Source organism: Oscarella lobularis, chromosome 18 (genome assembly GCF_947507565.1).
Source record: "Oscarella lobularis chromosome 18, ooOscLobu1.1, whole genome shotgun sequence".
NCBI classification, from domain to species: domain Eukaryota; kingdom Metazoa; phylum Porifera; class Homoscleromorpha; order Homosclerophorida; family Oscarellidae; genus Oscarella; species Oscarella lobularis.
This window is the reverse complement of record NC_089192.1, coordinates 111,744-134,876: the sequence shown is the minus strand read 5'-3', so window position 1 is coordinate 134,876 and position 23,133 is coordinate 111,744. Positions and strand designations below refer to the sequence as shown.

At 42.8% G+C, this 23,133-nt stretch overlaps 11 protein-coding genes across 13 annotated transcripts; 5 read left to right on the top strand and 6 right to left on the bottom strand.

Moving 5' to 3' along the window:
• Positions 1-2: 2 nt before the first annotated feature.
• LOC136197701 (uncharacterized) lies at positions 3-2,616 on the bottom strand. Its single transcript, XM_065987517.1, has 13 exons — positions 2,335-2,616; positions 2,215-2,280; positions 1,996-2,157; positions 1,783-1,946; positions 1,625-1,730; positions 1,366-1,580; positions 1,065-1,309; positions 965-1,004; positions 812-919; positions 583-741; positions 370-529; positions 238-312; positions 3-187 (listed from the first exon to the last, which is right to left on the bottom strand). The coding sequence occupies exons 1-13, from the start codon at positions 2,614-2,616 to the stop codon at positions 56-58; spliced, it is 1,914 nt and encodes a 637-aa protein (XP_065843589.1). The 3' UTR covers positions 3-55.
• Positions 2,581-4,703, bottom strand: LOC136197708 (protein cereblon-like). Of its 2 annotated transcripts, none has more exons than XM_065987525.1 (10): positions 4,397-4,703; positions 4,292-4,350; positions 4,089-4,229; positions 3,660-4,037; positions 3,546-3,608; positions 3,404-3,488; positions 3,222-3,337; positions 3,111-3,172; positions 2,929-3,060; positions 2,581-2,881 (listed from the first exon to the last, which is right to left on the bottom strand). In XM_065987525.1, exons 1-10 carry the CDS (start codon positions 4,461-4,463, stop codon positions 2,692-2,694), a joined length of 1,293 nt encoding a protein of 430 aa, XP_065843597.1. In that variant the 5' UTR covers positions 4,464-4,703; the 3' UTR covers positions 2,581-2,691. The 2 variants fall into 2 exon arrangements, with proteins under 2 accessions (XP_065843597.1, XP_065843596.1); XM_065987524.1 differs by having other exon boundaries at positions 2,583-2,881; positions 4,292-4,353; positions 4,397-4,702.
• Positions 4,504-5,494, top strand: LOC136197718 (phosducin-like protein 3). Its single transcript, XM_065987535.1, has 4 exons — positions 4,504-4,752; positions 4,810-4,953; positions 5,007-5,215; positions 5,276-5,494. The coding sequence occupies exons 1-4, from the start codon at positions 4,520-4,522 to the stop codon at positions 5,401-5,403; spliced, it is 714 nt and encodes a 237-aa protein (XP_065843607.1). The 5' UTR covers positions 4,504-4,519; the 3' UTR covers positions 5,404-5,494.
• A 12-nt stretch (positions 5,495-5,506) lies between these two features.
• On the top strand, positions 5,507-6,582 carry LOC136197710 (uncharacterized). The gene has a single exon (XM_065987527.1). The coding sequence runs from the start codon at positions 5,522-5,524 to the stop codon at positions 6,575-6,577; it is 1,056 nt and encodes a 351-aa protein (XP_065843599.1). The 5' UTR covers positions 5,507-5,521; the 3' UTR covers positions 6,578-6,582.
• Positions 6,583-6,607: 25 nt separating this feature from the next.
• Positions 6,608-7,929, bottom strand: LOC136197714 (CDK-activating kinase assembly factor MAT1-like). The gene is made up of 8 exons (XM_065987532.1): positions 7,784-7,929; positions 7,579-7,731; positions 7,448-7,521; positions 7,297-7,400; positions 7,107-7,247; positions 6,967-7,056; positions 6,801-6,913; positions 6,608-6,747 (listed from the first exon to the last, which is right to left on the bottom strand). The coding sequence occupies exons 1-8, from the start codon at positions 7,867-7,869 to the stop codon at positions 6,627-6,629; spliced, it is 882 nt and encodes a 293-aa protein (XP_065843604.1). The 5' UTR covers positions 7,870-7,929; the 3' UTR covers positions 6,608-6,626.
• Positions 7,930-8,136: 207 nt separating this feature from the next.
• Positions 8,137-8,955, top strand: LOC136197719 (baculoviral IAP repeat-containing protein 7-like). The gene has a single exon (XM_065987536.1). It carries the CDS (start codon positions 8,151-8,153, stop codon positions 8,859-8,861), a length of 711 nt encoding a protein of 236 aa, XP_065843608.1. The 5' UTR covers positions 8,137-8,150; the 3' UTR covers positions 8,862-8,955.
• LOC136197700 (WD repeat-containing protein 48-like) lies at positions 8,869-11,907 on the bottom strand. Its single transcript, XM_065987515.1, has 16 exons — positions 11,707-11,907; positions 11,581-11,656; positions 11,073-11,528; positions 10,867-11,020; positions 10,738-10,807; positions 10,613-10,681; positions 10,474-10,558; positions 10,327-10,424; positions 10,155-10,262; positions 10,014-10,101; positions 9,892-9,966; positions 9,806-9,837; positions 9,573-9,749; positions 9,441-9,517; positions 9,208-9,379; positions 8,869-9,150 (listed from the first exon to the last, which is right to left on the bottom strand). Exons 1-16 carry the CDS (start codon positions 11,890-11,892, stop codon positions 8,953-8,955), a joined length of 2,121 nt encoding a protein of 706 aa, XP_065843587.1. The 5' UTR covers positions 11,893-11,907; the 3' UTR covers positions 8,869-8,952.
• Positions 11,757-12,917, top strand: LOC136197716 (N-acetylglucosaminyl-phosphatidylinositol de-N-acetylase-like). The gene is made up of 5 exons (XM_065987534.1): positions 11,757-12,179; positions 12,232-12,322; positions 12,369-12,459; positions 12,511-12,578; positions 12,631-12,917. The coding sequence occupies exons 1-5, from the start codon at positions 11,942-11,944 to the stop codon at positions 12,902-12,904; spliced, it is 762 nt and encodes a 253-aa protein (XP_065843606.1). The 5' UTR covers positions 11,757-11,941; the 3' UTR covers positions 12,905-12,917.
• An 864-nt stretch (positions 12,918-13,781) lies between these two features.
• LOC136197713 (large ribosomal subunit protein uL10-like) lies at positions 13,782-17,798 on the bottom strand. 2 transcript variants are annotated; one of them, XR_010672570.1, is made up of 13 exons: positions 17,718-17,798; positions 17,605-17,667; positions 17,441-17,548; positions 17,289-17,384; positions 17,178-17,236; positions 17,037-17,126; positions 16,923-16,986; positions 16,797-16,869; positions 16,626-16,741; positions 16,434-16,559; positions 16,124-16,376; positions 15,893-16,073; positions 15,511-15,815 (listed from the first exon to the last, which is right to left on the bottom strand). XR_010672570.1 is itself a non-coding variant. In XM_065987531.1 (10 exons), exons 3-10 carry the CDS (start codon positions 15,437-15,439, stop codon positions 13,834-13,836), a joined length of 942 nt encoding a protein of 313 aa, XP_065843603.1. In that variant the 5' UTR covers positions 15,440-15,815; positions 15,893-16,073; positions 16,124-16,266; the 3' UTR covers positions 13,782-13,833. The 2 variants fall into 2 exon arrangements, 1 of the variants encoding a protein (XP_065843603.1); XM_065987531.1 differs by lacking the exons at positions 16,434-16,559; positions 16,626-16,741; positions 16,797-16,869; ... (5 more) ...; positions 17,605-17,667; positions 17,718-17,798 and adding exons at positions 13,782-13,983; positions 14,033-14,086; positions 14,137-14,409; ... (2 more) ...; positions 15,098-15,173; positions 15,231-15,330 and having other exon boundaries at positions 15,386-15,815; positions 16,124-16,266.
• Positions 17,799-17,834: 36 nt separating this feature from the next.
• Positions 17,835-20,182, top strand: LOC136197693 (nicotinate phosphoribosyltransferase-like). The gene is made up of 12 exons (XM_065987510.1): positions 17,835-18,094; positions 18,158-18,319; positions 18,377-18,425; positions 18,477-18,607; positions 18,661-18,973; positions 19,028-19,168; positions 19,218-19,302; positions 19,352-19,432; positions 19,480-19,582; positions 19,646-19,731; positions 19,780-19,959; positions 20,016-20,182. Exons 1-12 carry the CDS (start codon positions 17,941-17,943, stop codon positions 20,091-20,093), a joined length of 1,563 nt encoding a protein of 520 aa, XP_065843582.1. The 5' UTR covers positions 17,835-17,940; the 3' UTR covers positions 20,094-20,182.
• LOC136197694 (protein arginine N-methyltransferase 1-like) lies at positions 19,613-21,822 on the bottom strand. Its single transcript, XM_065987511.1, has 11 exons — positions 21,761-21,822; positions 21,627-21,708; positions 21,560-21,570; positions 21,354-21,509; positions 21,243-21,306; positions 21,055-21,197; positions 20,913-21,000; positions 20,753-20,868; positions 20,533-20,683; positions 20,351-20,472; positions 19,613-20,296 (listed from the first exon to the last, which is right to left on the bottom strand). The coding sequence occupies exons 1-11, from the start codon at positions 21,785-21,787 to the stop codon at positions 20,213-20,215; spliced, it is 1,044 nt and encodes a 347-aa protein (XP_065843583.1). The 5' UTR covers positions 21,788-21,822; the 3' UTR covers positions 19,613-20,212.
• Between the last annotated feature and the right edge of the window lie 1,311 nt (positions 21,823-23,133).

The following is a 23,133-nucleotide window of genomic DNA, read 5'->3' as shown; positions in this document are numbered from 1 at the left end:
GCTACATACTCACTTGATTTTTCTGCGCATGTATCTTTATTGTCACGTGTCTATGCTAAATGAATTGGTCATTTCCGGTGTACGTTTGGAGTGATTGGGATAGCGGAAGTGGAGCGGGTAATCTTCTCGTTTCCATCCAATCAGCGTAATGTGACGCTTTGCATCCGAAGATGTCGTGCAGCACAGTCTAACGTACTGTACTCATTTCGCCCATTTATCAATTAATAGTTAATTTACCTGAAATCCATCCGCTACAGCTTTGGAGCACACTTCGACAGCGGGCAGAGAAAAGGCCAGCAAACAAAGTTTTGCCTATGCATTTGCCACTTGAGATTGATTCTTCTACTACATATTCTACTCTTCTTCTACCTTGGCTTGAGGTAGATTTGAAATCGGCTCAGATGAAATTTTTTTCAGAACTTCCAATAACTCGACTGCTTCTCTGTATCTTTTTTCCGACTCGCTATCGCTCCCACTTCGCTCCTCTTTTCCAAAAACAGCCCTAAATTCTCTATAAAGCTTAGCAAACCTATATAAATAAAAGAGATCATTTCTAATTAATTAATTCCTGACAGTACTGACCATTTACTTGAACCGTATTCATTTTCGTGAGCTCTCGTTCTGCGAAGCTTCAGCTGATCCTTCGCATCGCGTCTTATCCACGCCAAATCCCCGTTCACATCCCACGATGTTTGAAAGCGAAGTCGTTTCATTTTCTCCAATAGCAAATCGTCCGCATCCCTAAAGTATCCGCATGCAAGAGAGAGAAAGGCAACTAACTAACTAACTAACTAACTAACTGCTCCTGTACGTTTTGTAATTGTCCAAGTTTTCTTGCAGTGAAGTCGCCGCTTTGCGTTCGGTTTGCCGAAATTTTCGTAGCAAAGTCTTCACTTGTTCCTCAGGAGATTTCTCGCCCCTAGCTCAATTTAGTTTTTCTAAGTGTATTCTATGTTCTTCTCACCTCTCCTGATTTTTCTTCAATTTTTTCAAACTGACCTCATCTAAAACAAGACTATATAGGAGACAGGACGTTTTAATTAATTTATTAAGCGGATTCTTACCCTCTTCTTCGTCCTGAATCAGCATCATTTTCTGCCAAGGAGTCAGCGTGTCTTGCCCGGCCTCAATTCCCCCTCCCTTACGACTCCTTTGATTATCGAATGGTTTAATGAAGATAGTTCGCTTTGGAATGACACTAGCGCTACTCGACCAATCGCCGTTCTCTCCCACGGCCATTAACTCGTCCCACGTTTCCAACCGAGAAATTAATCGCGTTGCAGACGACTTTCGATTCTTCGCGTTCAAACTGAGAGAAGACATTATTATTATTTATTTATCTTTTTTATAAGACGTCTTTTTCACCGTCGAAAAGGAGATTTAAAATTGACTGTACTCTGCTGGCGTTGGCCAACCGGCGTTCGCATTAATGCTGACTGAATTCGTACAGATTGTGATGGAGGAGAAATTCCCATGTTATATTTATCGGATGGTACGCTTGGTGGCAAGATCACGTGACCGTGACTATCGCGAGGCAAATTCCTTTTGAGTTTCTTAACTTTTTCCCCGTCAAATGGTCTCTATATGTATATTAATTTAATTAATTAATTAAAAAAGTTTATGCCTTTTTCTTGAGATCTCTGCTTTTGATGTAGCAAATGCAGCAAATTATGACGTAGATTGCACTGAGTTTCATTACAAATTCGTTTTCGGCACGTGCAGTGTAATATCTACAAATAAATAAAGTCAAGAAATTTTATGTATCTTATACTACTATGTAACCTTTCTCTTTCCACCTCAATAGGATCGCGCCCAGTACTTTTCTCGAGATTTTCAAATTCGTTCAGACACGTGGAATTCATGTATAAACGATAGTCAGGAGATTTCAGCAATTTTTCCCAATTTAGGGAAAGACTATCCGTTTGCTCTCCATCAACTAATTTTGCCTATATACACTTATTACCTTCGTACGAAATTATTTATCTGTGCTGCTACCATATTTGATTCGTATTCCGCTTTGCAGTCACTCCACGTCTGGCCGGCTTTTAGTCCACGAATGCGCTTGGTCAATTCGAGAAGACTCGTTCGCAAGCGAGTCTCTTCGACAACTAAATTTGCTTCCTCGTCTTCGGCCTCAGCCTCAGTTTTAGCATCCGTCTCAAAATTGAATATCTATTAATTAATATTCCACCGCGAGACTTCCGACATACGCACCGGATTCTTTTTTTTCGTTAATTTTGATCTCATCTGAAGCTGCGGTAATCTCGGAAGAGACTCGGCCTGTATATCAATAAATAATTAACGCCATTTTTTGATGACGTCACTGTTTTTCACTTGGGTAACGAGTCCGAGCCGATTTAGCAGCAAGTCGCCGAGATCGAGTGCCACCTTACCGGCGCATTTATACGGAACGCGCGCGGGGCAGAAAAATCCCGCGTTTTCCATGTCCTTGCGTCTTTTGTGCGATTTGACTAACTGTTCCATTGTGGGTCGATAGCGCTTCGGTTTGTCGCGACGATTGGGCGGCGTTTCGCCGGAAGAGCGATGGTGGCTCATCGACGAATTAAAATGCGCTTTTATGTGTCGAAAAATATCCGAAACGCTTCGATCCCCCATGATCCCACACCCCCTGCCACTATTTATTTATGACGTCACAAACACGTTCATATAAACGACTACGTTAATTATTTATTATGATTGTCGGCACATTCCTCGATTTGTTGTCGATTCGTTGCCGCCACTTGTATCAACAATTGCCGGTTTTATGGCGGAGCGCGTGATTCCGTAGAATTTCGCCGGTCGAAGATCTCGTCGAGCGCGCGCGAATTTCCATCCGAGATGCGAGGCGCAACGAGAACATTGGACGATACTCCACGCGTAACTAACATACAGAGTCGAGATTATAGTGTATACGGGTTTCTATGTTACCCTGGAAACCAGGAATTTTCCGTTGTGGGATGGGAAACGGTTCGCGTGTGGATGACTTTGTAAAGAGTTATGGTTTGGTGAACGTAACCGCCTGGATTGACGTATGAAGCCAAAGGACCGTCCAAAGACATGCTACGTCAATTCATTGAATGATGTCACGTGATTTATATTTATTATTTAACCTGAATAAGTCGTCTTTGTGCCCGATTGGAGCTTCGCAGTGTTCGCAGCAAAATGCGGCGTACTTTAGTTAAGAGTAAATTTCGATTGATTTTTTAAATATCATAGTTTACTTTGCGTATAATTGTTAGTTCTCTTTGCAGTCGATATATGACTGAATCGATTGTTAAAAGTTCGACCCGAAGCGCGTCGTCCAAGGGCAAATTAGCGGCAATCCAAAAAGAAAAGGCTGGGCAAATGAAAAACGTCTAAAAACGTGCGCGAGGGAGCGAGCGGAGACCATGCACAATTTTACCAATTGGATCAAGGGACACGTGATCAACGTTCACTTTATCGTTCCAAGATTTCAGACTCGCTTTAACTTTATCCAAAATTATGTTCTAGCACGTTTAATTAGAAAGCCCCGCCCCCGCCCACCCACCGAACATCAAACTTACACAATCATACAATTTATAGACCCAAAGCGGAAATTGACCCATAGAAGGCGGATTAGAACGCATCTTTATATATATAAATATAATCAATTAAAGAGGATCATTGAGATCCCGTACTTTCTCCATGACTCTTTGTTTCTGTGTCGTCGTGGCAACGGTGACGGGTTTAAGAGCGAGAAGTGACGGCGGAAGAGCAAAGGCGGACTGGGGTGGACCGGATATCACGTGCTCGGACTTAATCCTCACTCTCGCTACAACGTTGCCGTCAATTTGACGACGTCTCGAAAGAATGGAAAATCTCTGGCGACCCGTCGCTTTGACGGTAATTGTATCAATTCCAGCCGTCATGTCTTCCTTGACGGAAAACACTTCGGCTGTCGTACCAACATTAGATAGGGTCGTCACGTGGCCCTCCTCATCGGGGGCGTGGCGAAAAAGACAACACACGCCAAACGTGCGATTGCCTTCAATACATCTTTTCACCATAGTCACGTGCTTAATTAAATTAATAAATTAATTAATTGAATTACTTAATTGATTTTTTACGTGGGCTTGGTATAGGTAGAGTGGAAGGGTTTCGCCTGGGATGAGAACGACACCCGGAAGTGGGAGAATGTCGAGATCGATTTCGCGTTCCCATTCGAGAAGCGTTCGACCGCTCAGTTCGTTCATATCGTCGCCCAAGTACTTCGAATAGGTACGAATATTGTACGTGGAGGGGCCCTGGAGCCCCGCCCCCCTTTTCTTACCGAGTGAGTCGTGGGGAGTGCGCAATCGAACGTTTCTTCTCTTTCCTCGTCGCTTTCCCCTTCTACTGCGTGTCAGATGAGGAATTGTGTAGATTCTAGTCTTACGGCTTTCGATTGAAGTCTCTTCGCTGTCCGAATCGTCTTCATTGGGCAACAATGCTTCGTCTTCCATCTCTAGTGTTTTTAGGTAACGTACGTTAGCGACGTATCACGTGGACGATTCGTGAAATGCAAAATCCAGACGAGGACACGCAGTGGAACGACGTTCTTCGAGAAAAGGGGATACTACCCCCGAAAACGGACGCGGGTTCGGTCGAATTAACGGAAGATCAACTCGGCGACATGATCGAGAAGTCGATCGAAGAAAAACAGCGAGGAGAAAAAGCCATAGAAGACATGACTCTAGACGAACTCGACGAATTGGAAGACGAAGAAGACGAAAGAGTGATGCTCCAATACAGGCGAGATCTCAACAGTAACGCGCGCTACGACAAGCAATTCCATACGTAATTGGACAGGCAAAAACGATTGGCCGAAATGAAAGTCCAACAGGCGAAGCGTCGATTTGGAGAAGTAAATGAAATTACGGCAGTAGAATACGTACAGGAAGTAAATAAAGCAGGAAACGGAGTCTGGGTCATTCTTCATTTATATAAGCAAGGGTACAAAATTCAATTAATTAATCGAATTAATTAATTCGATTAATGATTTTTAGAATTCCTCTCTGTGCGTTGGTGAATCAACATTTGGCTCGTCTAGCGGCAAAATTTGCCGCAACGAAATTTTTGAAGTCGATTTCTACACTATGCATACCTAATTACCCGGATCGAAATCTTCCGACGATTTTTGTCTATTACGAAAGCGAAATGAAAGGCCAAATGGTGGGACCCATAGAACTAGGTGGCATGAATCTCACTCAAGATGGTAAATAAATAAATAAACTAATTATTTATATCACAAAAAGAGGGTTGAATTTTCTTTTAGAACTGGAATGGAAATTATCAAAAATTGGCGCCGTGAAAACGGATTTGGACGAAGATCCGTGGCAAAAGCGTAAAATACGTGACGTTTTTTCTAGCGCGCGCGCTAACACGTCAGATGACTCCGATTAGGACACGCCTGTTGCCTAGCAACAGGTTATCACCTATCGTTTAGAACGCGTTTTAGATACAAAGAAAGAGCAGGGCCCCTTTTTTTTCCCTACGTCTACGTCTACGCGTCTACGTTTCGATGCCCAAAGGACGCAATTGCGGTGCTCTAATCCGGGCCGTTTCAGCATCCCGGACGCATCAGGTACGACTTCTACTAAAGCAAGGATCGTGGGTCGATTCGCGCGACGAACGCGGCCGAACGGCTCTAATACTCGCGACGCTCATCAAAGACGAGAAAACGTGCACGGACATATTTCTAATGCTGTGGGAACGACGCGCCGATCCCAATGTCGTTGACCACGCCCACAAACGCACTGCTTTGCATTACGCCTGCGAAACGGGTCGTCGTCGGCTCGTTCGACTTCTCTTAGACGGAAACGAAGTCGATTTGAATGCGCGCGACGATAAAGGCGAAACGGCGCTCGCGATTGCCGTCGTTTCGGGCGATTTTCTTCTCGTCGAGATGATCGTCGTTGCGATGGCGAAATATCGACTATCGATCGACGTTCCGGACGCGCGCGGCGTTTGTCCACTCGTTCGAGCTCAATTGACCGGCAATCGCGACGTTTTTCGACTTCTTAAACGTTATTCGCAACATCACGATGTTCAATGGAATGACGTCACGCAAAGACGCACGCTAGCTAAAAGCGCGCCGTGTCGCGTTTCTCATCAGCCGCCGGGAATAACGGTTTCCACGGGTCCCGGATCGAGTTTTAACGCGGCAACGAGTATGTTGCGATTACGATCCTACATGGACAGTCCCGTATATAGAAAAAGCCGCTGCGTTTCGGCTCCATTCAACGTACGACAAATCGTGGAAAAATGTCGCGAAGAAAATCGTCGACGCGAGCAGCTGCGCGTCGAACAGCGCTGGGTCAAAGTTAAGGAATCCATGGCAACGTCGGAAAAGATGGACGCCGATCCGGGAATATTAAAAGTAGCAACAAAAATGCAACGTTGCAGTACGACGGGCGTTCCCGGAAGATTACAGAAACGTACGGCGGCCGTTAAATTTAGTCCCAAATCATTGTCCTATTGCTCGTTACCCGATTCCATTCAAAAGGGGCCCCAATGTTTTTCTCTGTCTCGACCGACTGAATCTCAGTCGGCGCCAGCAAAAGTACTTACAAATTGAGAGGGGGCGGGGACGAGGGCGGGGGCGGGGTTGTTTTATACTCACGTGACTATTGCGAGAAATAAAAGAGACCAGAAAAGGCGTCATCTAGCGCGCGTCGGCATTTGATGTCTTTGCTGAATCCGCACGCCATTTGACGTTCATCAGGATCAGCAACATGACGCAGATAACTATTATTGCATATATGTCACGTGACTTCATATAATTAATTACGTTTACTTACTCATTGCTTTCAATTTCATCTAATCCCAATAATTCAGGACCAAATGTGACGTCATTATCATGGTTAGATTTATATGTGTAAGGTTCATCAGGTACTATAGGCAACATGACCACCTAAATCAATACAATTATTCATAATCCCATTATTTATCTATTTATCTTATTACAGAGGTGCGGAAACTTTTCTGGGCTAATACTTGTTTTTTGACGGGTACGTGATTGGCTAGAATTTCTTTTGCTGATTTATCCGTTTTTTCCTGAAATTTCACACATGCGGAATGACGTCACTTATAAGATCAACTATTACCAATTCGTCTAATAATTTCAAGTTGGCATCTTTTTTAAATTTTTTCTCCTCGAATTTTTCTAAAATTGCTCTCTGTCGCCGATTTTCTTCCTCTTTCTTTTCCTCTTGAATTGCAGCTAGCAAAGCCAACTCTTCACGTGCCTTAGTAAGAAACTCATTATTAAAAACAATAATTAAAATTTTTCGTTACATTTTCTTGTCTCGTTTTCAAAATCATCGCTTTATTTTTCTTCTTGTATTCTTCGACTCTCGCCTTAGTCGATTCCACGTCAATCCCATTGGTCAAATTAAACACTGAAATATTTATTCAAATCCTATATCTAAATTTTTAATTAAAATACCAATTGTCTCGATTTCTTCTAAGTAGTCATTATACGCGTCAAGAGAATCAAATTGATCCTCTCTCATATTATAACTAGCAAAATTAATTAATTAATATCAATGAGAATTCGTCTAATCGCGAATTCCTGACTCTTTTAGTATATTTTTTCGTATATTAACTTCCTTATCGACAATCGCGTCTTCGAACTGCTGCAATCGATAGTTGGATCGACGCAGAGGACGGCCGCATTCGAAGCAATTCGCCGTCGGATGAACGAACAGAGCATCGACGCACGATTCGCATCTAAATTCGCCTTCTACACGACTTATCTCCTCTTTCGATGACGTCATCTTACAAACGATGACCGCACACGTTGATTAGAAGCTTCATATTGGGCTTTTGAAAGCTGCTCGTTTGACAGCGAGGACACGAAAATTCCATTGATGTTCCCGTATAAAGTATCCCGTATGTTGTGATGCATAATCGCTCTCAAAACGATTTATCTCGTCTTTCGATTACCAACAACGATTGTACACGTTGATTAGATGCTTCATAATGGACTTTGACATTCCATTGATGTCCCCGTATAAAGTATCCCGTATGTTGTGATACATAATCGCTCTCAAAACGATTATCTCGTCTTTTGATGACGTCATCTTACCAATAACGATCGACACGTTGACTTCATTGATGTCCCCGTATAAAGCATCCCGTATGTTGTGATGGGATGCGGAGCGTCGAGCGTCTATTCGGATCGTCTCGTACGTCGCGTTCTCGTCGGCGAAGCGTGGTCGCCGGAATCGACGTCGCCGACGCCGTTGTCGCCTGCATACGGGCAAACGGCGACGACGACGACGAAACCGGAAACGAAGCCGTCGAAACAAACGAATTACGAAATATTTCGATCTCACGTCGGCGGAAGCGAAATACCGATATGCGTGAGAGCGAACGGGCAGAAATTCTACATGGACCTGCAGACAAACTCGTGGAGAAAAGTGCCCGTATTATGGTACGGCCAAGGAAAATTTGTCCAATGCTCCAAGAGCAAAGCCGAAGAAGTCTTCCAATACAATCGCTACAAAAACGAATGGAAACGACGCGAAGAGCTGAGTCGCACCGTGAAACGTCTCGAAAACGAATTGGAAGCGAGCGAAAGTCATCGTCGAACGATGATGCGCGAATCGTTGCGCGAAACGACGACGAAGCGACGACGTCGAGGTAAGACGAATGAGGACGAGTTGCGCGAAAAGATCGTCGAACTCGAGAATCGAATCGACGCCAATTTGTGTAAGATTTGCTTCGAAGACGATATGGACGTTTTATTGGAGCCCTGTAAGCATTTGGTCGTCTGTAGCGCATGCGCATTGTCCATTCGTCTATGTCCGACCTGTCGTAAGGATATCAACGGGAAAGTCAAGATATTTAAGAGTTAATATCAACTATAGATAGATATAGATATGGAGTTTATTTTTATTTATTTATTTTTTCGGTGTGTCGAATGCAATAATAAAGATTCTTATTGTTTTAGTCTCTCTGACCTTTTTCGAAGTCGGAGTCTTTTGTTGTCGTCGGAGTCGTTGGCTTTTCTTTTTTTCCTGACGATTTTTTCTCGTCCTTTTTGTCCGTTTCGACGTATCGTAGTCGGTACTGCAACACCAGGTCATTGCCACTTCTCCAGATGAAATACTTGGCAGTTCTCAAGTCCATGTTATAGTCAAGAACCTATAAAAATCGCCGGTCTTCTTACTAAAAGATATCATCTATATATAAAGAGACTACTTGATCTTGACAGAGAATTTCGATTTTTTCTTCGGCTCGTTCACTACGCGAACTGCTATCTTCTTCGGACCTACTCCCATTTCCGGAAAGATCTTCGCCGAAGAACAACTTCTCGTAGACGTGCTCGCACACTTTTCTCACTTTTAAATAATCGCTCGCAGACAAACGATCCCTATATAGAGAGAAACGCCATTGCAAAAAAAAAAACGAACCATGACGTCATAAACGCAGACCGTCTGAGAGGTTTCAAAGAAGAAGACTTCCACGGTTGCAATACAAAAGGCACTTTTAAATATTTAGGAAAAACTCGCTATAGAATCCCATACATGTATGTATGTACGTACGTCTGGGTGTTTATAACTTACGCGTACAACGACATCCGTTACCCAGGCGGGCACGGTTTCATCGAGAAAGAGCCCCTCTTGAAGATTGACCGCGTCGCCAACGAGCAATCGCATGAGCGTGCGACCGCTGTCGCCTAATTCGCTAAACACTACGGGGGTGTGACGCGGAAAAGAAAAGTAGCCATTTCCTTTTACAACCTCAAGAATAAGTAATCTAATTATCTATATCTATTGATGGGGAACGATTTCTTTACTTCGCCGCTGTCTTCTGGAGTTTGCTCACTTTCTAAATACGAGTGTCTTTGTGTCATAGGTTAATTAATTAATTTATTTATTATACCGGAATATTCTTTGCGACGATGTGTCAAAGGCCAATGCTCGAGAATCGCTTGCAAGACGAGTACACCGAAATTTACTAAGAAAAATATATACTAAAAATGTATTGATTTGATTTCTACTGACGTCTTGCATCGTCATTGGCTAAGCCAATGTCTTTGGCTGTAACCCACGTTTGAAGGGCGTCCGACTCATCCAAACGAATATTAAGCATCTAATATTAGTAATTTTATTATTTGTATGTTTTCATTGGGAGGAGGGACACACCCCCGTTCGAGAATCAGCTGTGAACCAATTTGGTACGTAGATTTTTTCGTAGCGACGTTTGACTTCGTCGTCGAAATCTACTTTGCCGAGATTTTCAATTTTGGATGCCTACGGGGTTTTTCTTAATTAATTAATTAATTGTGTAGAACTTTTATTATTTATTTATTTTTACCTTGAATGCATCCCACAAAACGACGTTTTCATGCGTATCTTTTGTTAAAATGTGACGTTTATTATTCAAAATGTGAATACGAACGATTCCCGGATCACCTAGGGCACCACTCGTTTAATTAATTAATTAATACATTATTTAATCAACCAGGTATTGTTTGCAGGGTAGACGAAGTTCCTTTGAATTCTTCGTTTTTGCTAATATTATTAGCAGACGAGGGTTTAGATATTGACTATATATACCACCCCAATACTCGCGTATTTATTCATTTACTTATATATTTTACCCATTTTGATATTGATGAATTCGTTGTTGCTGCCCAAAGTCCCGGAGGATCGCTAGCGTCAAGTTCAAGCTGCAAAAAGAATTAAAACTAGAATACATATACGAAAAGACTATAATAGTACGGACACTTAATACGGGAGCCTTCTCCCTAAACAAACACACGCTTTCATCCGTCTTCAGATCAGTCTCAAAGACCCTAGTACATTTTAATTAATAGGAAACAAAATAATTATTTATTCAGTGCATTATGTATACATTCTATCTCTTCCAGACGAATAAAATTTCGTAAAATTTTCATCAGCTTGAAGGCACCACACCCCCTCTTGATGTATCCGATACGTAGCAATACAACGCTGCTCACCCAACGACCACAATTTAATAGTCCCATCCGAACTCCCGGATAACAACTAAAAATTAATTAATTAATTAAATTTTTAATTAAATTAATTAAGTTCTTTCCTCTGTTCCTTCGGCGTTGAGAGTGAGTGCCTTTACGTTGTCCACGTGACCCTTTAGTTTCATCTGTTTCGCGCACGTGCGCGGATCCCAAACGCGTAGGAGTCGCTCCGTCGACCCGGAAACGAGCACAGTTCCCGTCTTATTCAAAGCGACGCAATATATGGAATCCTTATGTCCAACAAGAGAAGACGCTACAACCACACCCACGCAATTATAAATAATTATTAAATCAATAAGTATTATACTCGTGACAGTATTATTTGTCGTTGTGAGAGCGGTGAGTGTATTAACGTCCCAGAGAAAGATTTGCTTATCGAATCCGGCGGAGGCGACAAGCTCCTTATCGGCGGCGTATCCAAGCGATTTGACGTAATCGCGATGAGTCCGAAGCGTCGACATGCAGAATCCGCGTTCCGTATCCCACACTTTGACCGTCGTGTCCGACGAAGCGGATATCACTAAATAAATCACGTGATAAAATATATAAAATCGATTTGATTAAATAGTCACGTGTTTTTCCTCCTCTACATAAGGCAATGTCATTGACCCAATCCGTGTGATGTTCCATTGATTTTGCAGATGGATTCTATAGAGGAATTGTTCGTACTGCCATTCGAAGTCGATTGAGTCGCTTACGCGAGTTTCTCCCACGTTCCACGATCGAATAATCGAATCGCGTCCCGCTGTGAATAGAACGCGGCCTTTTGGTCCCAGTTTCGCCGCATTGATTCCCGATCGATGTCGCGGTTCGTCTCGATCGCGCACGACGTACGATATCGTCGTTCGAGGCGGTCTCGATCCCGCACTTCTTCGCGTAGACATTTTTCACGTTTTTACGCGTCTGCGCAATTGTGCGTACTTTGTGCGTACCATGTCGATTGCTCTCGCTGTCGTCATTTTGACTGGGTTCGTCGTATACGCTCTCCTATTGGCTGCGATTGCGCGACTGCGCGCGTCTGCGCACGAAATGTTTCGCCGCAGCGCGGGAAACGATAGTAATCGGCCTGTCGTCTTCATTACCGCGCATCCGGACGACGAATCATATTTCTTCGCGCCAACCGTGCTCGCTGTCCGTCATCGGCCCGTGCACGTGTTCTGCATTTCTAATGGTAGATAGAAAGAGATGGAGAGGAGACTAGAGAGACTAGAGTCGATCGTTAGGAAATTTTCGAGGAGTGGGACGTGTAAGGGAAAAAGAATTCGAGACTGCGTGCAATTTATTAGGAGTTCAAGGATCGATTCTTAATCATAAGTATATAATAATAATATTAGTCTATTATTGTAACAGTATGTGTTAGAGATTTTCAAGACGATTTTCACAGTTATTGGAATGCTGAAAATCTAGCTGATGAAATAAGCAAATATTTGTCGAAACTCCGTCCAGCACTTGTACGTTTTACTATAAGTAGCTTCAAAGCTAACTGACTTATATATATATAGGTTATTACATTTGATGAAAGAGGGGCATCTCAACATCCCAATCATATCAGCACATACAAGGCTGTGCAGTAAGAATACACCAGACAATTATTTTCTTTGAGTAGCTCTTTTTTTTCTGAGGCTTTTAGTCATGCAAAATCGTCTACCCAACTGCACCGTTCTGAAACTCGACTCTGTGCACAGTATCCGAAAATACACGGGGGCTTTTGATGTTTTATTTTCTCGTAGCGATATTCAAGTCGTTTCAACTTGGAGCCAATTTCGCTTGGCTCAAAAAGCCTATTTAACATATAAAAGCCAATTGGCCTTTTATAGTCTAGCCTACATATGGACGTGCAGATTCATGATTTTTAATACGTTTACAGTATTGCAGAATGAAGACAGAAGAAATTAATTAAAAATCTAAAAAGCCATTCTTTTTCTTTTTGTCTGCCGTCGCCATTTTGAGAAATTCCTCGAATTTCTGAAAACGGGGATCCGACTTATAATCGCCTTTCTGTATGAAAAGACTATTCGAACGTCCTTTTTTCTCCACATCGAGATCAGGACTGAGACTTCTTTCCTTTCGCGAAGGAACTAAAGGGCTCTCGGATCGAAGGGACCCCCCAATAGAAGGCAGAGGCGACGACGCCGCCGCCAAAGCCCCAGGCAAAGCGTCTCGTTTGGTAAAAGCTCTAGGCGAGCCTACAGGCGATTTTAAGCGTGGGAGAGACGTTGAACGACTTAGCTCAATGTCGCTCACACTGCCGTATCGTCGATTCGTTCTCGGCGTCGCAATTGCATCGAGAGAGTTCTGTCTACGTCCGGGAGTCGACAAACGATCGTTCACGTCGTCGAATGGAGCGAAAACGTTGATTTCTACGCTGTGGGGGGGAGAGAGATAAGGGGTTACGTCTCACGTGCACCTGCACGTGCACGTGCATCTAATTTTACCTTGGACTTCGATCTTTTAATCCTTTTGCGAGGAGATTCTGTTCTCTTTTCAGCTGTTTCAGCTCCATTTGGCGCGCTTTGTCCAAGGCTTTAAGTTCGTTACCGAGAGCGCGTTCTCGCGCTGCGTTACGACCGAGAATGGTGGAACCGACGCTACTCTTCGATACGTTGCGCGCTTGGTGGAACGCCGTTTGGAGTTCCTTGTGAGACGAGCGTCTGGGATTCATAAAACAAGCAAGAGATCGGAGACTCGCGACAACACGTTGACCCAATAACTCGTGGAAATTAAATTAGAGGGGGGAGCCTCGATATTCTATTGAATTAGCGCGAGAGTGCGATCGACGAGAAAAGGATTCTTTTATTGAAGAAGAAGAAGAAGACTTCTCTCGACTAATCAAAAAGCCCAAAACCCATGTCCTCATCGGATTCGTCTTCCTCTTCTTCCTTCGCTTCTTCTTTGGCTTCCTCTTTGGCATCCGTTTCCGTGGCAACGGGGGCGGCAACTTGAAACGCCGACGGATCAGCCAAAAACGCTTTCGCCTAATAAAAATATAAGTAATTCATTAATTAATTAAATTAATTAATTTACCGATTCCGCTTCTTTGAACGTGATTTCCGTCACCGCAGCAACAGCCAATAATTTCTAAAAAATCACCATAGCAACCGAAAACCCCGTATATACTAATAATTTACCTTGAATCCGTTGATGACGGAGTGGGGAACGGAGGCGGCGGTGGGATAGCCGATCGCCAAGGAAACGCTCGCAATTTGAGTGACACCGGACATGAAACGTTTGACGATGTCGTCGTCGGTGATATCAAGGACTTCGGGGGAGAAAAGGGAGCCGGAGTCGAAAACGCTGAAGATTTTGAGGCCGTAGAAAAATGGCATCATTTTCAACATTTGTAGAAGAGATGCGTCGGACGCGCCCACTTTGGAACCTTTCTTGATCAAATGGACGTCATTCTAGAAGAAAATCAATAATTAATAATTAATTAAGTAAGTATTAATAAGTTTTACTATGATTTCAATGGTTCCTCTCGAGATCTTTGTAGCAATGGAAAGAGCTTGGAAAAAGGACGTTTTCTCAGGTCCCATGCCTGTGTTTCCTTTAGGAACAAAGACGTCCACTGGAGCAATGGCTCCAGCCTTGGCTGGAGCAGCAACCTTAATTAATCAATAATTATTAATATGTGGGGGTGTGGTCGGTTTTTCTTATATACTTTGTTTTCGAGAATTTTCTCTCTAATCTCTTTCAAATCGCATTTGGTGAAAACGAAACCGACATTGCCTCGGATTTCGGGCAATAACCTCAAAAGAAAAAACGCGATCTTAGCGCGCGCTAACATTTCTTTCATGAATGTTCACTGCATGGTTTATCTCCCCTGTCACGGTCACGTAGTGACTACGGGAAGCACAAGGAATATGCAGAGAGCCGCGCGTCGACCGAACGAGAAAAGCGGAACGCGTGGCGAGCACGCGATCGCGTTTTTCCGCGTTCGGGAGCCGGCGTTTTATTTTCGACGCTGTGGCGGGATTATGCTTCAGTCAAATCAGCTCCGTGCCACGTGAGCAGAGCCCCGGTAGGCGTGATCCGGGGATGCCCGGCGTCGTGACTGAGTTTTTTCTTTTCTTTCACGAACGGATCGCTTACTTTTCTAAGTCGGGATTCGCTTTCATGTGAGCGCGAATAGCGCGTCGAATCATCGTGTTTTTGCCCATTAGGATCACTGCGCGCGAAGCGTCGTGTTTCGTAATTGTCGCGGTTTCCGCGAAAGGGGCCTCACCTGCGATTCCTCGTAGAGATATGCGTATTTGTTGCATCTGCTTCGATCCGACGTTATCGGCTCCGACGATGAAGATCTTCGGATACTCGTCGAACAATTGCTAAGAAAGAAATCGTTGAGGGTCCGAAAAAAGGGGCCTCCCTTCGTAGTCGTACTTGAATGCGTATAAAATAGTTCGCCTTCCACGTCGCTTTGTCTTCCTTGACCATCTTGAGCGTGAATCAGGGATCGCTTCGGGTTTAAAGACGTTCGAGCAAACGCACGTGGAAAGAATGTTGCGTACGCTAGATATACGGGAAATCGTATTACGTAGGTGTACCTAGGTAACTACGCGGTGTCATGCGCAGAACAACAAAAACGTTAGCACAGAAAAAAAAACGCCTGAAAAGTCACGTTCATACACTCGCAACGAGCTATAGTCTTTTTCAAGGTTGCATTTGGTATCCAGGCGTTGTAGTCGTTTGGTGCATGACAACGGTGCGACGTTCGCGGCAACACAAACCGCAACATCCCGTACAACACAAAATGATACCGACAACAATGAGAACGAAGAGGGCCACGCCGACTCCAATCACGATCTTAATCCTTCGCGAGATCGCGCGCGAGAAAAAAAAAACAAGTAGAGAAAGGGGGAAACTAGGCGGAAGCGAATTAGTATGTACCATGCTTGCAAGCCTTTCGCGATGACGTCGCAAGTATCGTTTTCACTTTGAGTACAGCAGCCGCCCGTTTTTACACCGTTGCACATACAGCAGATAGGTCCGTCAAACGAAAAAGAGTCACACGTTACCGTGCTGCTGTCATCGCCCGGACATATCTCGGAGGCGGCCACTTGCGCGTAGCCTTAGATGTACGCATTCAGTGCTATTTCGCGAGCGAGTATCTTCCCTTACCGATAAGAGCGACGAGGAGAAAAGCAAGGGCGAAGCGAGCCATGCGGTTTTTTCGTTTGCGGTCGGTTTTGCGCGCGCGTGCGCATCAACACCGGATTTTAGTCGGACTCTGACCTCATTTAGCCACTAATTACTTTGTAAACATTTATAATTTGTTAGTGCCTGTTGCTTTCGCTACATGCGATACAGTCTCTCGTCCAATTCTCTTGCAAATGAACTTACCGACGTTGAGAAGTTTTACGAGGTCGATCCCCTGGGGGAACAAAATTTCATTCGCGTTAATTAATTTAATAAGGAATAAATCATATACCGTATCTATTCCGAGACCGTCGAGCATATAAACGACGTCCTCCGTTGCTACGTTACCAGTCGCGCCAACAGCGTAGGGACACCCACCCAAACCAGCAACAGATGAATCCACAACCGACACACCCATCTTAATTAAATATACATAAATATTTTATATAGAGAGAACGTCGTAGAGATTTTATTATTATTCTACTTGTAAAGCTTGGTATATGTTAGCCAATGCTTGGCCATACGTATTGTGGCAATGTATGGCTAAAGCAGACAGGGGAATTTTAGAAGCAACGGCATCTATCATTTGAGCAATGGATCCTACAAAACTCCCGTACAAATTAAGTAGTATATCTATTTCTATATATATAATTACGTGGCGTTCCAACACCGATTGTGTCTCCAAGGGAGATTTCATAGCAACCGGATGTATAGAGTTGCTTGGCAACCTTGCAAAAAATTATTTATCGAGTATTTTAATTAATCTATACTCGCTACTCACGTTTGCTACAGCTAATGGGTCGATTTTGCCTTCGTATGGGCATCCCACAACGCAAGACACATATCTTGAGTACGACGTTATTTATGTTATTTATTGATTTATTGATTTTTATACCCTCGCACTCTAATTTCTTTTCGTGCAGCTTCCTTGCAAACGCTGTCAAATTTTGCCAGCATTTCATCAATGGAAGCATTGGTATTTTTACTAAGTTGGACAACTATCTAAATTATAACTAAATTGCGGGTTTTTTTGTACTGGCTAAACGTTTCAGATGCAGCTGCAAAAACGGCTACTTCCTTGGCACCAGCTTGTACCTTATATAAGAGAAAATATAGCATTAGAACTTAGTAGTATACTAACGTGTACAGCGTCTTGAAATCCTTTCATATTGGGAGTCAATACGGAATACGTTACTCCGGGATACTGAACAATTCCCTTTAGAACTTTATCACTTCCTGTCATCTACATCAATTAAATAAATAAATAAATTAATTTAATTAATTAATGAGAAACGTTACTTGGGGAACCCATTTGGGAGATACGAAACTTCCGACTTCGATGACGGGCAATCCCGTTTCGGATAAGCGATTTATAAATTCAATTTTCGTTTCCACGGAAATCGATGCCTAATAAATAAAAAATAATAAATCGAAGCGACGACGACGTCCTTTTCTCGCGTCACTTTTTCATTCTGCAAGCCGTCTCTCGGCCCAACTTCGACGATTTTCACTTTACGAGGAAGCGACTAGCATCGTAAACTCGACTATAGAGCTATACAAAGTCATCGAAGCCTACCTGAACAAGACTTCGAGCCGCCATGAAACTAGGTAGGCGAATGACACTGTTCTGAAGCGTCAGCATCTTGTAGACTTTCGCCGCTGCCAACGCACGCTAGGCGATCCGTGACGTCATGAATAGCGTGGCGAAGCGTTTCTGTCCCGATGGACTGACTGAGAGCCTTTCAGAGCCAATCAACGGCCTCGTACGACCTCTCTTGACCGATTACTATCAACTGACGATGGCCTACGCTTATTGGACAAATTGGAAACACTGCGATCGAGCCGTTTTCGATTTATTCTTTCGCAAAAATCCATTCGGAGGCGAATTCACGCTTTTCGCCGGACTCGAAGAATGCTTGAAATTCATCAAGCACTTTCACTTCACCGATTCCGGTACACGCGGAAAAAATCGATGACGTCATAATTGGACCTAATTATCGATGTATATATATCTAGATATCGAGTATTTGAGAAGCGTCATGCCAAGCGATACGAAAGAGGAATTTTTCGGCTATCTCAAATCGCTCACGTGCAAAGACGTCGTCGTGTACGCAATCGCCGAGGGAACCGTCGTTTTTCCTCGCGTTCCCATCATGAGAGTCGAAGGCCCTTTGCCCGGTACTGTACGGCAACCGTAAGACTAAGAGAAAATTTAATTCTTGCGTCTCTTCTCAGTTGTTCAACTTTTGGAAACGACTTTTTTATCGCTTATTAATTACGCCAGGTTTAATTAAATTAATTAATTTAATTAGGTTAATTTAATTAGTGCGTTTAGCTTGGTTGCTACGAATGCGGCTCGATATCGAATGGCGGCCGGAAATAACGCAAAATTAATTGAATTTGGATTGAGACGAGCTCAGGGCCCGGATGGGGGAATTTCCGGTTCGCGATACACTTTTATGGGAGGTCGGTTTAATTAATGTATAATTAAATACCTTGTTGGAATATTTGTGATTGAGGTTTTGATGCGACGTCCAATGTTCTCGCTGGACAACTGTTTGGAATTCCCGTATCAGGGACACATGGTCACGCGTTTGTGAACTCGTTTTGCAGTCTCGATGACGTCAAATCTGGAGTGCTTTGTCCGAAAGACGACAAAACGAATCCGGTGAAAATTTTAGATATTTGTCTTACATATCGAGCGAAAGTGGCGAAAATCGTCCGTGCACCTGAAAGCGAAATGAATGACAGCGAATTAGCTGCGTTCACTTCATACGCTATATCATTTCCCAATGATTTTCTCGCGCTAATCGATACATATTCCGTCGTCAGGCAAGAAAAATTATTCAGAAATAATTTTAATCGATTTACCACGTGTGCTTTCAGCTCTGGACTTCCGAATTTTGTAGCGGTTGCATTAGCGTTGAATCATCTTGGTTATAAAGCAAAAGGAGTTCGAATAGACTCGGGCGATTTAGCCTATTTATCTATTAGAACACATCACGTGTTTAAACAAATGGCAAAGGAGTATGTAGCAACCATTTATTCATTTATTTATTTATTTAATATTAATTAGATTTAACGTTCCTTGGTTCTCGGATATGGTCATTGTAGCGAGTAACAACATAAGTGAAGAGACACTCATATCTCTTAATCAACAAGTGAATATTTCAAAGTATAGATTTTTAATTAGTTATTGAATATATATAGGATCATAATATTACAACGTTTGGCATTGGAACGAACCTTGTCACGTGTTATTCTCAACCGGCATTGGGCTGCGTTTTCAAGGCAAAAAACAGATGTCTTCATACAGATAAGATTAATATATTTTTTAGCTTGTTAAAATCAATTCCAGTCCATGCATCAAATTGAGTCAAGACGTCGAAAAGGTTACAATGCCCGGACGAAAAGATGCCTATAGACTATTTAGCCGTGACGGTATTATTAATTAATTAATACAACTCAAAATCAATGAATAAATAGAGATTAATATTATTTGAGGTTGCCCTCTGGTCGACTTGCTACAAATGGACACAGAAGCGATACCAAAAACCGACGAAAAAATTCTCTGTCAACATCCATTTCAAGTAAGAAAAATTAATATTATTAATTATATCAAAAATATATACTAATAGGCTTCGAAACGAGTTTACGTGAAGCCGGCTCGCGTCGAGCCTCTTTATAAATTATATTGGGAAAATAATCAGTTATGTCAACCGTTGCCTAGCCTACGAGAAATTCGAGATTACGCTCGCGAATCTCTAAAGAGTCTAAGACAGGACCACAAACGCGCGCTAAATCCAACGCCATATAAGGCAAAGAAGGACACGCGAGTATAAATACAAGATAATTATTATTATTGATTTTTTAGGTTTCTGTTAGCGAGTCTCTCTACACTTATATTCACACTATGTGGAATAAGAATGCTCCCATAGGAGAACTCTCATAGACTACGTATTTCTATTCTTTATTTCTATTCTTTTTTTCTCTTCTCATGTATCAATTTAATGACAAATGATTATTTCCCTCACTCAAAAATGCCCCCCCCCCCCTCATCACGTGACATCGCTATTTCATTTGGTAAACCTGTTTGCCAGTTTCCTGCACAATTTCGCCGTGAAATTCGTACTCAATTTCAAAATCCAAATCACGCTTAATAAATAAATAAATAAATAAATAAAAATTATTAATTTGTGACTGCCTCACTTTGTTTCTGCTATTGGGTTTCATTGAAAACAATCCTCGCACCGCCTCACCTTTTTTCGCAGTCAAATATTCATCCAAATAGAAGACAGTCTGTTTCCAGTGAGTGTAACGAGCCTCAGGAGCTAAAGAGTCAAAAAATCAATAACCCTAATCCGAGCCACTAATTATTTCCTAATGAGAACCCGTTGAAAATCCCGTCTTCTTGTGACAGGGCGTGAATTGGACATTGAACCAAACCACAAAGGCGTCAACGTAATCTTGTCGACGCAAAAAAATCTCAAAGGGAGCGGAAAACGACAAATCTTCCACTTTAACTGTATTGATATTAAATTCCTAAGAGGGGAGGAGGGGGGAGATAAACTAAACCATATATATTTTTTCCTAATTAATTATTTATTTTGCCTTGAGGAGATTGGCTGTTGAACAAACTTGTCTTCCGTCGACGACGTCGACAAGAGGCTCCGTTAAAGCGACATTTCGTATTGGACTCATGTCGAATCCGTATACAGTATCCCACCCTTATTGATTATATGATTAAATTAATTATTATTTGTTTTCTTACAGTTGATTTTTTCGTCTTTGTAGCTACGATCTTCGATTGCTGCGATGAAGAGAGACGCTTTGTCTGGAAAGAGAAGTCCGCCTTCCACCTTAGATAATTCCATTAAAATTAATTAATTAAGTATTGATTTCTTGATTGATACCAGCCATTTGTCTCTCGCATATAAAACGGTTGGAAGCATCGTCTCATAGAAGAGACAATATCCCATCCATTCGCTAATAATTATGTCCACTTTCTCAACCGGAAGTTCGACTTCTTCAACTTTTCCGCGAATCAACGTAATCACTATTAATATCATTTATTTATTTATTTTTAAAATTATATAATAACCGTTCTCCATTTTATTGACGCGAACGATTTCCTTAGCGTGATCAATAATACTAGAACAATCAATCTAAAACAAAAAATTAATATCAAAATTTAATTTTTTTGACGTCATACCCCATAGACTTTGGAAGCTCCCGCTTTGGCGCAGAAGAGACTGAGAATTCCCGTACCACAGCCGACGTCCAAAACGACTTTTCCGCGGAAGAGATGTTTGTTCTGATAGATTGAGTCTCTGTACGTTAGCGTGCGCACTTCGTCTTTGAGCATTTCCTATGCCGCGAGGAATGTTTTCGCGAAAATTGACACTTAGAAAGTCAAACCTCGTGGATTCCTGCACGTTGTAGAATAATAATGTTAGTGGGAGAAGATAGAAGGGGTTGAACTTACCGTAGTGGGCGTACGAATCGAAATAATAATCGGCGCTCGTCATTTCGTCCGCCGGCTTGTTCGTCGCAATAGCAACGGCTTCCTACATCAATTTTAAACTCTATTCGAGTCGACGCAACGAGCAGGAAACGAACCGCTTCAGAAGAAACGGCCATTTCCATTTTTTCTATTGAACGCGTGCTATGCAAGTCCCGTACTAACACCTCCCGTATGCACGTGATTTAAATTCAAAAAAAACGCACAGCACGTTCGCTCGAGAGCAGACCGTTACCGACGGGAGTCCCCTGTTTTTTGTATTCCCCTATACACGGAGCTATACACCATATAGGTATATATATGTCGGACACCCACGTGATGCTCCACCAAGGCGACTAGGCACTTGGCGGCATCCCGGTGCGTGCAGCCCCTGCAGGTCTTACCCATCCAGAACCCGTCGGGTTAAGTATGTGCCTGTAATCACTGACGCACCGTTGCTCCAGGACCTCGTTCCCGCCCTTCTCAGGCAAGGCTGCAATGAGGACCGTGTCTAACCATGCAATAGACTAATGTTTTGTGAGGTTTTATATAGGTGATCGCTAGTAGATTCCTACCACTGCAACTTTTCGGCGCAAAAAAGTCGTCCGTTTCCGTTCTTCTTCCTTTCAGCGACATTTTCGAAAAGTGGAGGCAATTTCTGCTGGTGAATAACGATTCGAGGCACTAAATTGAAGCAAATACAGCAAAAAATAAAAATTCAGTCAAAAAGCCGAATAATTAGATTATACGGGTGCTCTTTAGAACACGTCCCGGATAGATTTTCCCGCCTAGCATAGTTTTATCGTTTTCTAAGTCTGCAATCGAAGTACGAAAAGCGGCTTCTCTTTCGCGCTAACGATCCACTTCTCAAAATTTTCCTGGGAAAGTTCTACTCGCGATAAACGCACGAAAACGCGAGCGATAGCGCGAAAACGTCGGAACGAGCTCCAAAACGCGCTTAGCTTACTCTCAAGCAAAGACGAGACTCTTTCGAACCGCCGCTATTCGCAATTTCAAAGCAATTCACACAGATCAACGTTGTTAGAGAAAGTAGGCGTGGTCGCCAACGTAATTACAACACGTGACAAATACAGTAATTATATCATGTCGACTAGTAGTCAGTTTTCCTTCTAAATAAAGTCTTCTCACCTGTCTCTTTCTTTTCGTCGTATTTGCCTAGCCAAATGTTCATTTCGTGTCAAATCTTTTCTGAAAATAAGTTTTGTGCACAGGGCGCATTTCACTCTCCCATCTCCCTTCTGTTGAAGAAGCTGTTCGACGATTCCTCGCGAAAATGAATGTCCGCAACTATTTTTCACCGGATCCACCATCAATTTTTGCGAAAACGGACATTTCAACGATTCTTCGACTTGCGACAATATCAAATCGTCGTCCGTTGTCGAAGTAGCACGTGGAACATCCGGGACAGCGTCGCGACGACGTCTCTCTTCCCTTTCCATCGCTCTTTCTAAATCGCGAAATTTCGCTTCGT

What these genes read in the sequence shown, in the direction of transcription:
- LOC136197708 (XM_065987524.1), bottom strand. Translation starts at nt 4,463, where the DNA reads ATGGAAGACGAAGCATTGTTGCCCAATGAAGACGATTCGGACAGCGAA. An exon ending in CACTCCCCACGACTCACTCG is followed by an intron (nt 4,230 to 4,291) that starts GTAAGAAAAGGG and finishes ACCTATTCGAAG; the next exon opens with TACTTGGGCGACGATATGAA. An exon ending in GAAAATTCCTGGTTTCCAGG is followed by an intron (nt 2,882 to 2,928) that starts GTAACATAGAAA and finishes TCTGTATGTTAG; the next exon opens with TTACGCGTGGAGTATCGTCC.
- LOC136197710 (XM_065987527.1), top strand. Translation starts at nt 5,522, where the DNA reads ATGCCCAAAGGACGCAATTGCGGTGCTCTAATCCGGGCCGTTTCAGCA.
- LOC136197713 (XM_065987531.1), bottom strand. Translation starts at nt 15,439, where the DNA reads ATGGTCAAGGAAGACAAAGCGACGTGGAAGGCGAACTATTTTATACGC. An exon ending in ACTATTTTATACGCATTCAA is followed by an intron (nt 15,331 to 15,385) that starts GTACGACTACGA and finishes TTTCTTTCTTAG; the next exon opens with CAATTGTTCGACGAGTATCC. An exon ending in AGAAAATTCTCGAAAACAAA is followed by an intron (nt 14,611 to 14,666) that starts GTATATAAGAAA and finishes TGATTAATTAAG; the next exon opens with GTTGCTGCTCCAGCCAAGGC.
- LOC136197693 (XM_065987510.1), top strand. Translation starts at nt 17,941, where the DNA reads ATGGCCTACGCTTATTGGACAAATTGGAAACACTGCGATCGAGCCGTT. An exon ending in TTTAAACAAATGGCAAAGGA is followed by an intron (nt 19,169 to 19,217) that starts GTATGTAGCAAC and finishes AATATTAATTAG; the next exon opens with ATTTAACGTTCCTTGGTTCT. An exon ending in TCTGTCAACATCCATTTCAA is followed by an intron (nt 19,732 to 19,779) that starts GTAAGAAAAATT and finishes ATATACTAATAG; the next exon opens with GCTTCGAAACGAGTTTACGT.
- LOC136197716 (XM_065987534.1), top strand. Translation starts at nt 11,942, where the DNA reads ATGTCGATTGCTCTCGCTGTCGTCATTTTGACTGGGTTCGTCGTATAC. An exon ending in GGATCGATTCTTAATCATAA is followed by an intron (nt 12,323 to 12,368) that starts GTATATAATAAT and finishes AGTATGTGTTAG; the next exon opens with AGATTTTCAAGACGATTTTC. An exon ending in CGAAACTCCGTCCAGCACTT is followed by an intron (nt 12,460 to 12,510) that starts GTACGTTTTACT and finishes ATATATATATAG; the next exon opens with GTTATTACATTTGATGAAAG.
- LOC136197701 (XM_065987517.1), bottom strand. Translation starts at nt 2,616, where the DNA reads ATGGGGGATCGAAGCGTTTCGGATATTTTTCGACACATAAAAGCGCAT. An exon ending in CGGAATACGAATCAAATATG is followed by an intron (nt 1,947 to 1,995) that starts GTAGCAGCACAG and finishes AAGTGTATATAG; the next exon opens with GCAAAATTAGTTGATGGAGA. An exon ending in TTGAAGAAAAATCAGGAGAG is followed by an intron (nt 920 to 964) that starts GTGAGAAGAACA and finishes AAATTGAGCTAG; the next exon opens with GGGCGAGAAATCTCCTGAGG.
- LOC136197700 (XM_065987515.1), bottom strand. Translation starts at nt 11,892, where the DNA reads ATGTCTACGCGAAGAAGTGCGGGATCGAGACCGCCTCGAACGACGATA. An exon ending in TTTTGTGGGATGCATTCAAG is followed by an intron (nt 10,263 to 10,326) that starts GTAAAAATAAAT and finishes AAAACCCCGTAG; the next exon opens with GCATCCAAAATTGAAAATCT. An exon ending in CAGCTGATTCTCGAACGGGG is followed by an intron (nt 10,102 to 10,154) that starts GTGTGTCCCTCC and finishes TACTAATATTAG; the next exon opens with ATGCTTAATATTCGTTTGGA.
- LOC136197719 (XM_065987536.1), top strand. Translation starts at nt 8,151, where the DNA reads ATGGGATGCGGAGCGTCGAGCGTCTATTCGGATCGTCTCGTACGTCGC.
- LOC136197694 (XM_065987511.1), bottom strand. Translation starts at nt 21,787, where the DNA reads ATGGAAATGGCCGTTTCTTCTGAAGCG. An exon ending in GAAGACGGGATTTTCAACGG is followed by an intron (nt 20,473 to 20,532) that starts GTTCTCATTAGG and finishes TTGACTCTTTAG; the next exon opens with CTCCTGAGGCTCGTTACACT. An exon ending in AACCCAATAGCAGAAACAAA is followed by an intron (nt 20,297 to 20,350) that starts GTGAGGCAGTCA and finishes TTATTTATTAAG; the next exon opens with CGTGATTTGGATTTTGAAAT.
- LOC136197714 (XM_065987532.1), bottom strand. Translation starts at nt 7,869, where the DNA reads ATGGAATTTTCGTGTCCTCGCTGTCAAACGAGCAGCTTTCAAAAGCCC. An exon ending in TGAAATTATTAGACGAATTG is followed by an intron (nt 7,057 to 7,106) that starts GTAATAGTTGAT and finishes GTGAAATTTCAG; the next exon opens with GAAAAAACGGATAAATCAGC. An exon ending in GATGAAATTGAAAGCAATGA is followed by an intron (nt 6,748 to 6,800) that starts GTAAGTAAACGT and finishes ATGCAATAATAG; the next exon opens with TTATCTGCGTCATGTTGCTG.
- LOC136197718 (XM_065987535.1), top strand. Translation starts at nt 4,520, where the DNA reads ATGCAAAATCCAGACGAGGACACGCAGTGGAACGACGTTCTTCGAGAA. An exon ending in AGAGTGATGCTCCAATACAG is followed by an intron (nt 4,753 to 4,809) that starts GCGAGATCTCAA and finishes GTAATTGGACAG; the next exon opens with GCAAAAACGATTGGCCGAAA. An exon ending in CATGAATCTCACTCAAGATG is followed by an intron (nt 5,216 to 5,275) that starts GTAAATAAATAA and finishes ATTTTCTTTTAG; the next exon opens with AACTGGAATGGAAATTATCA.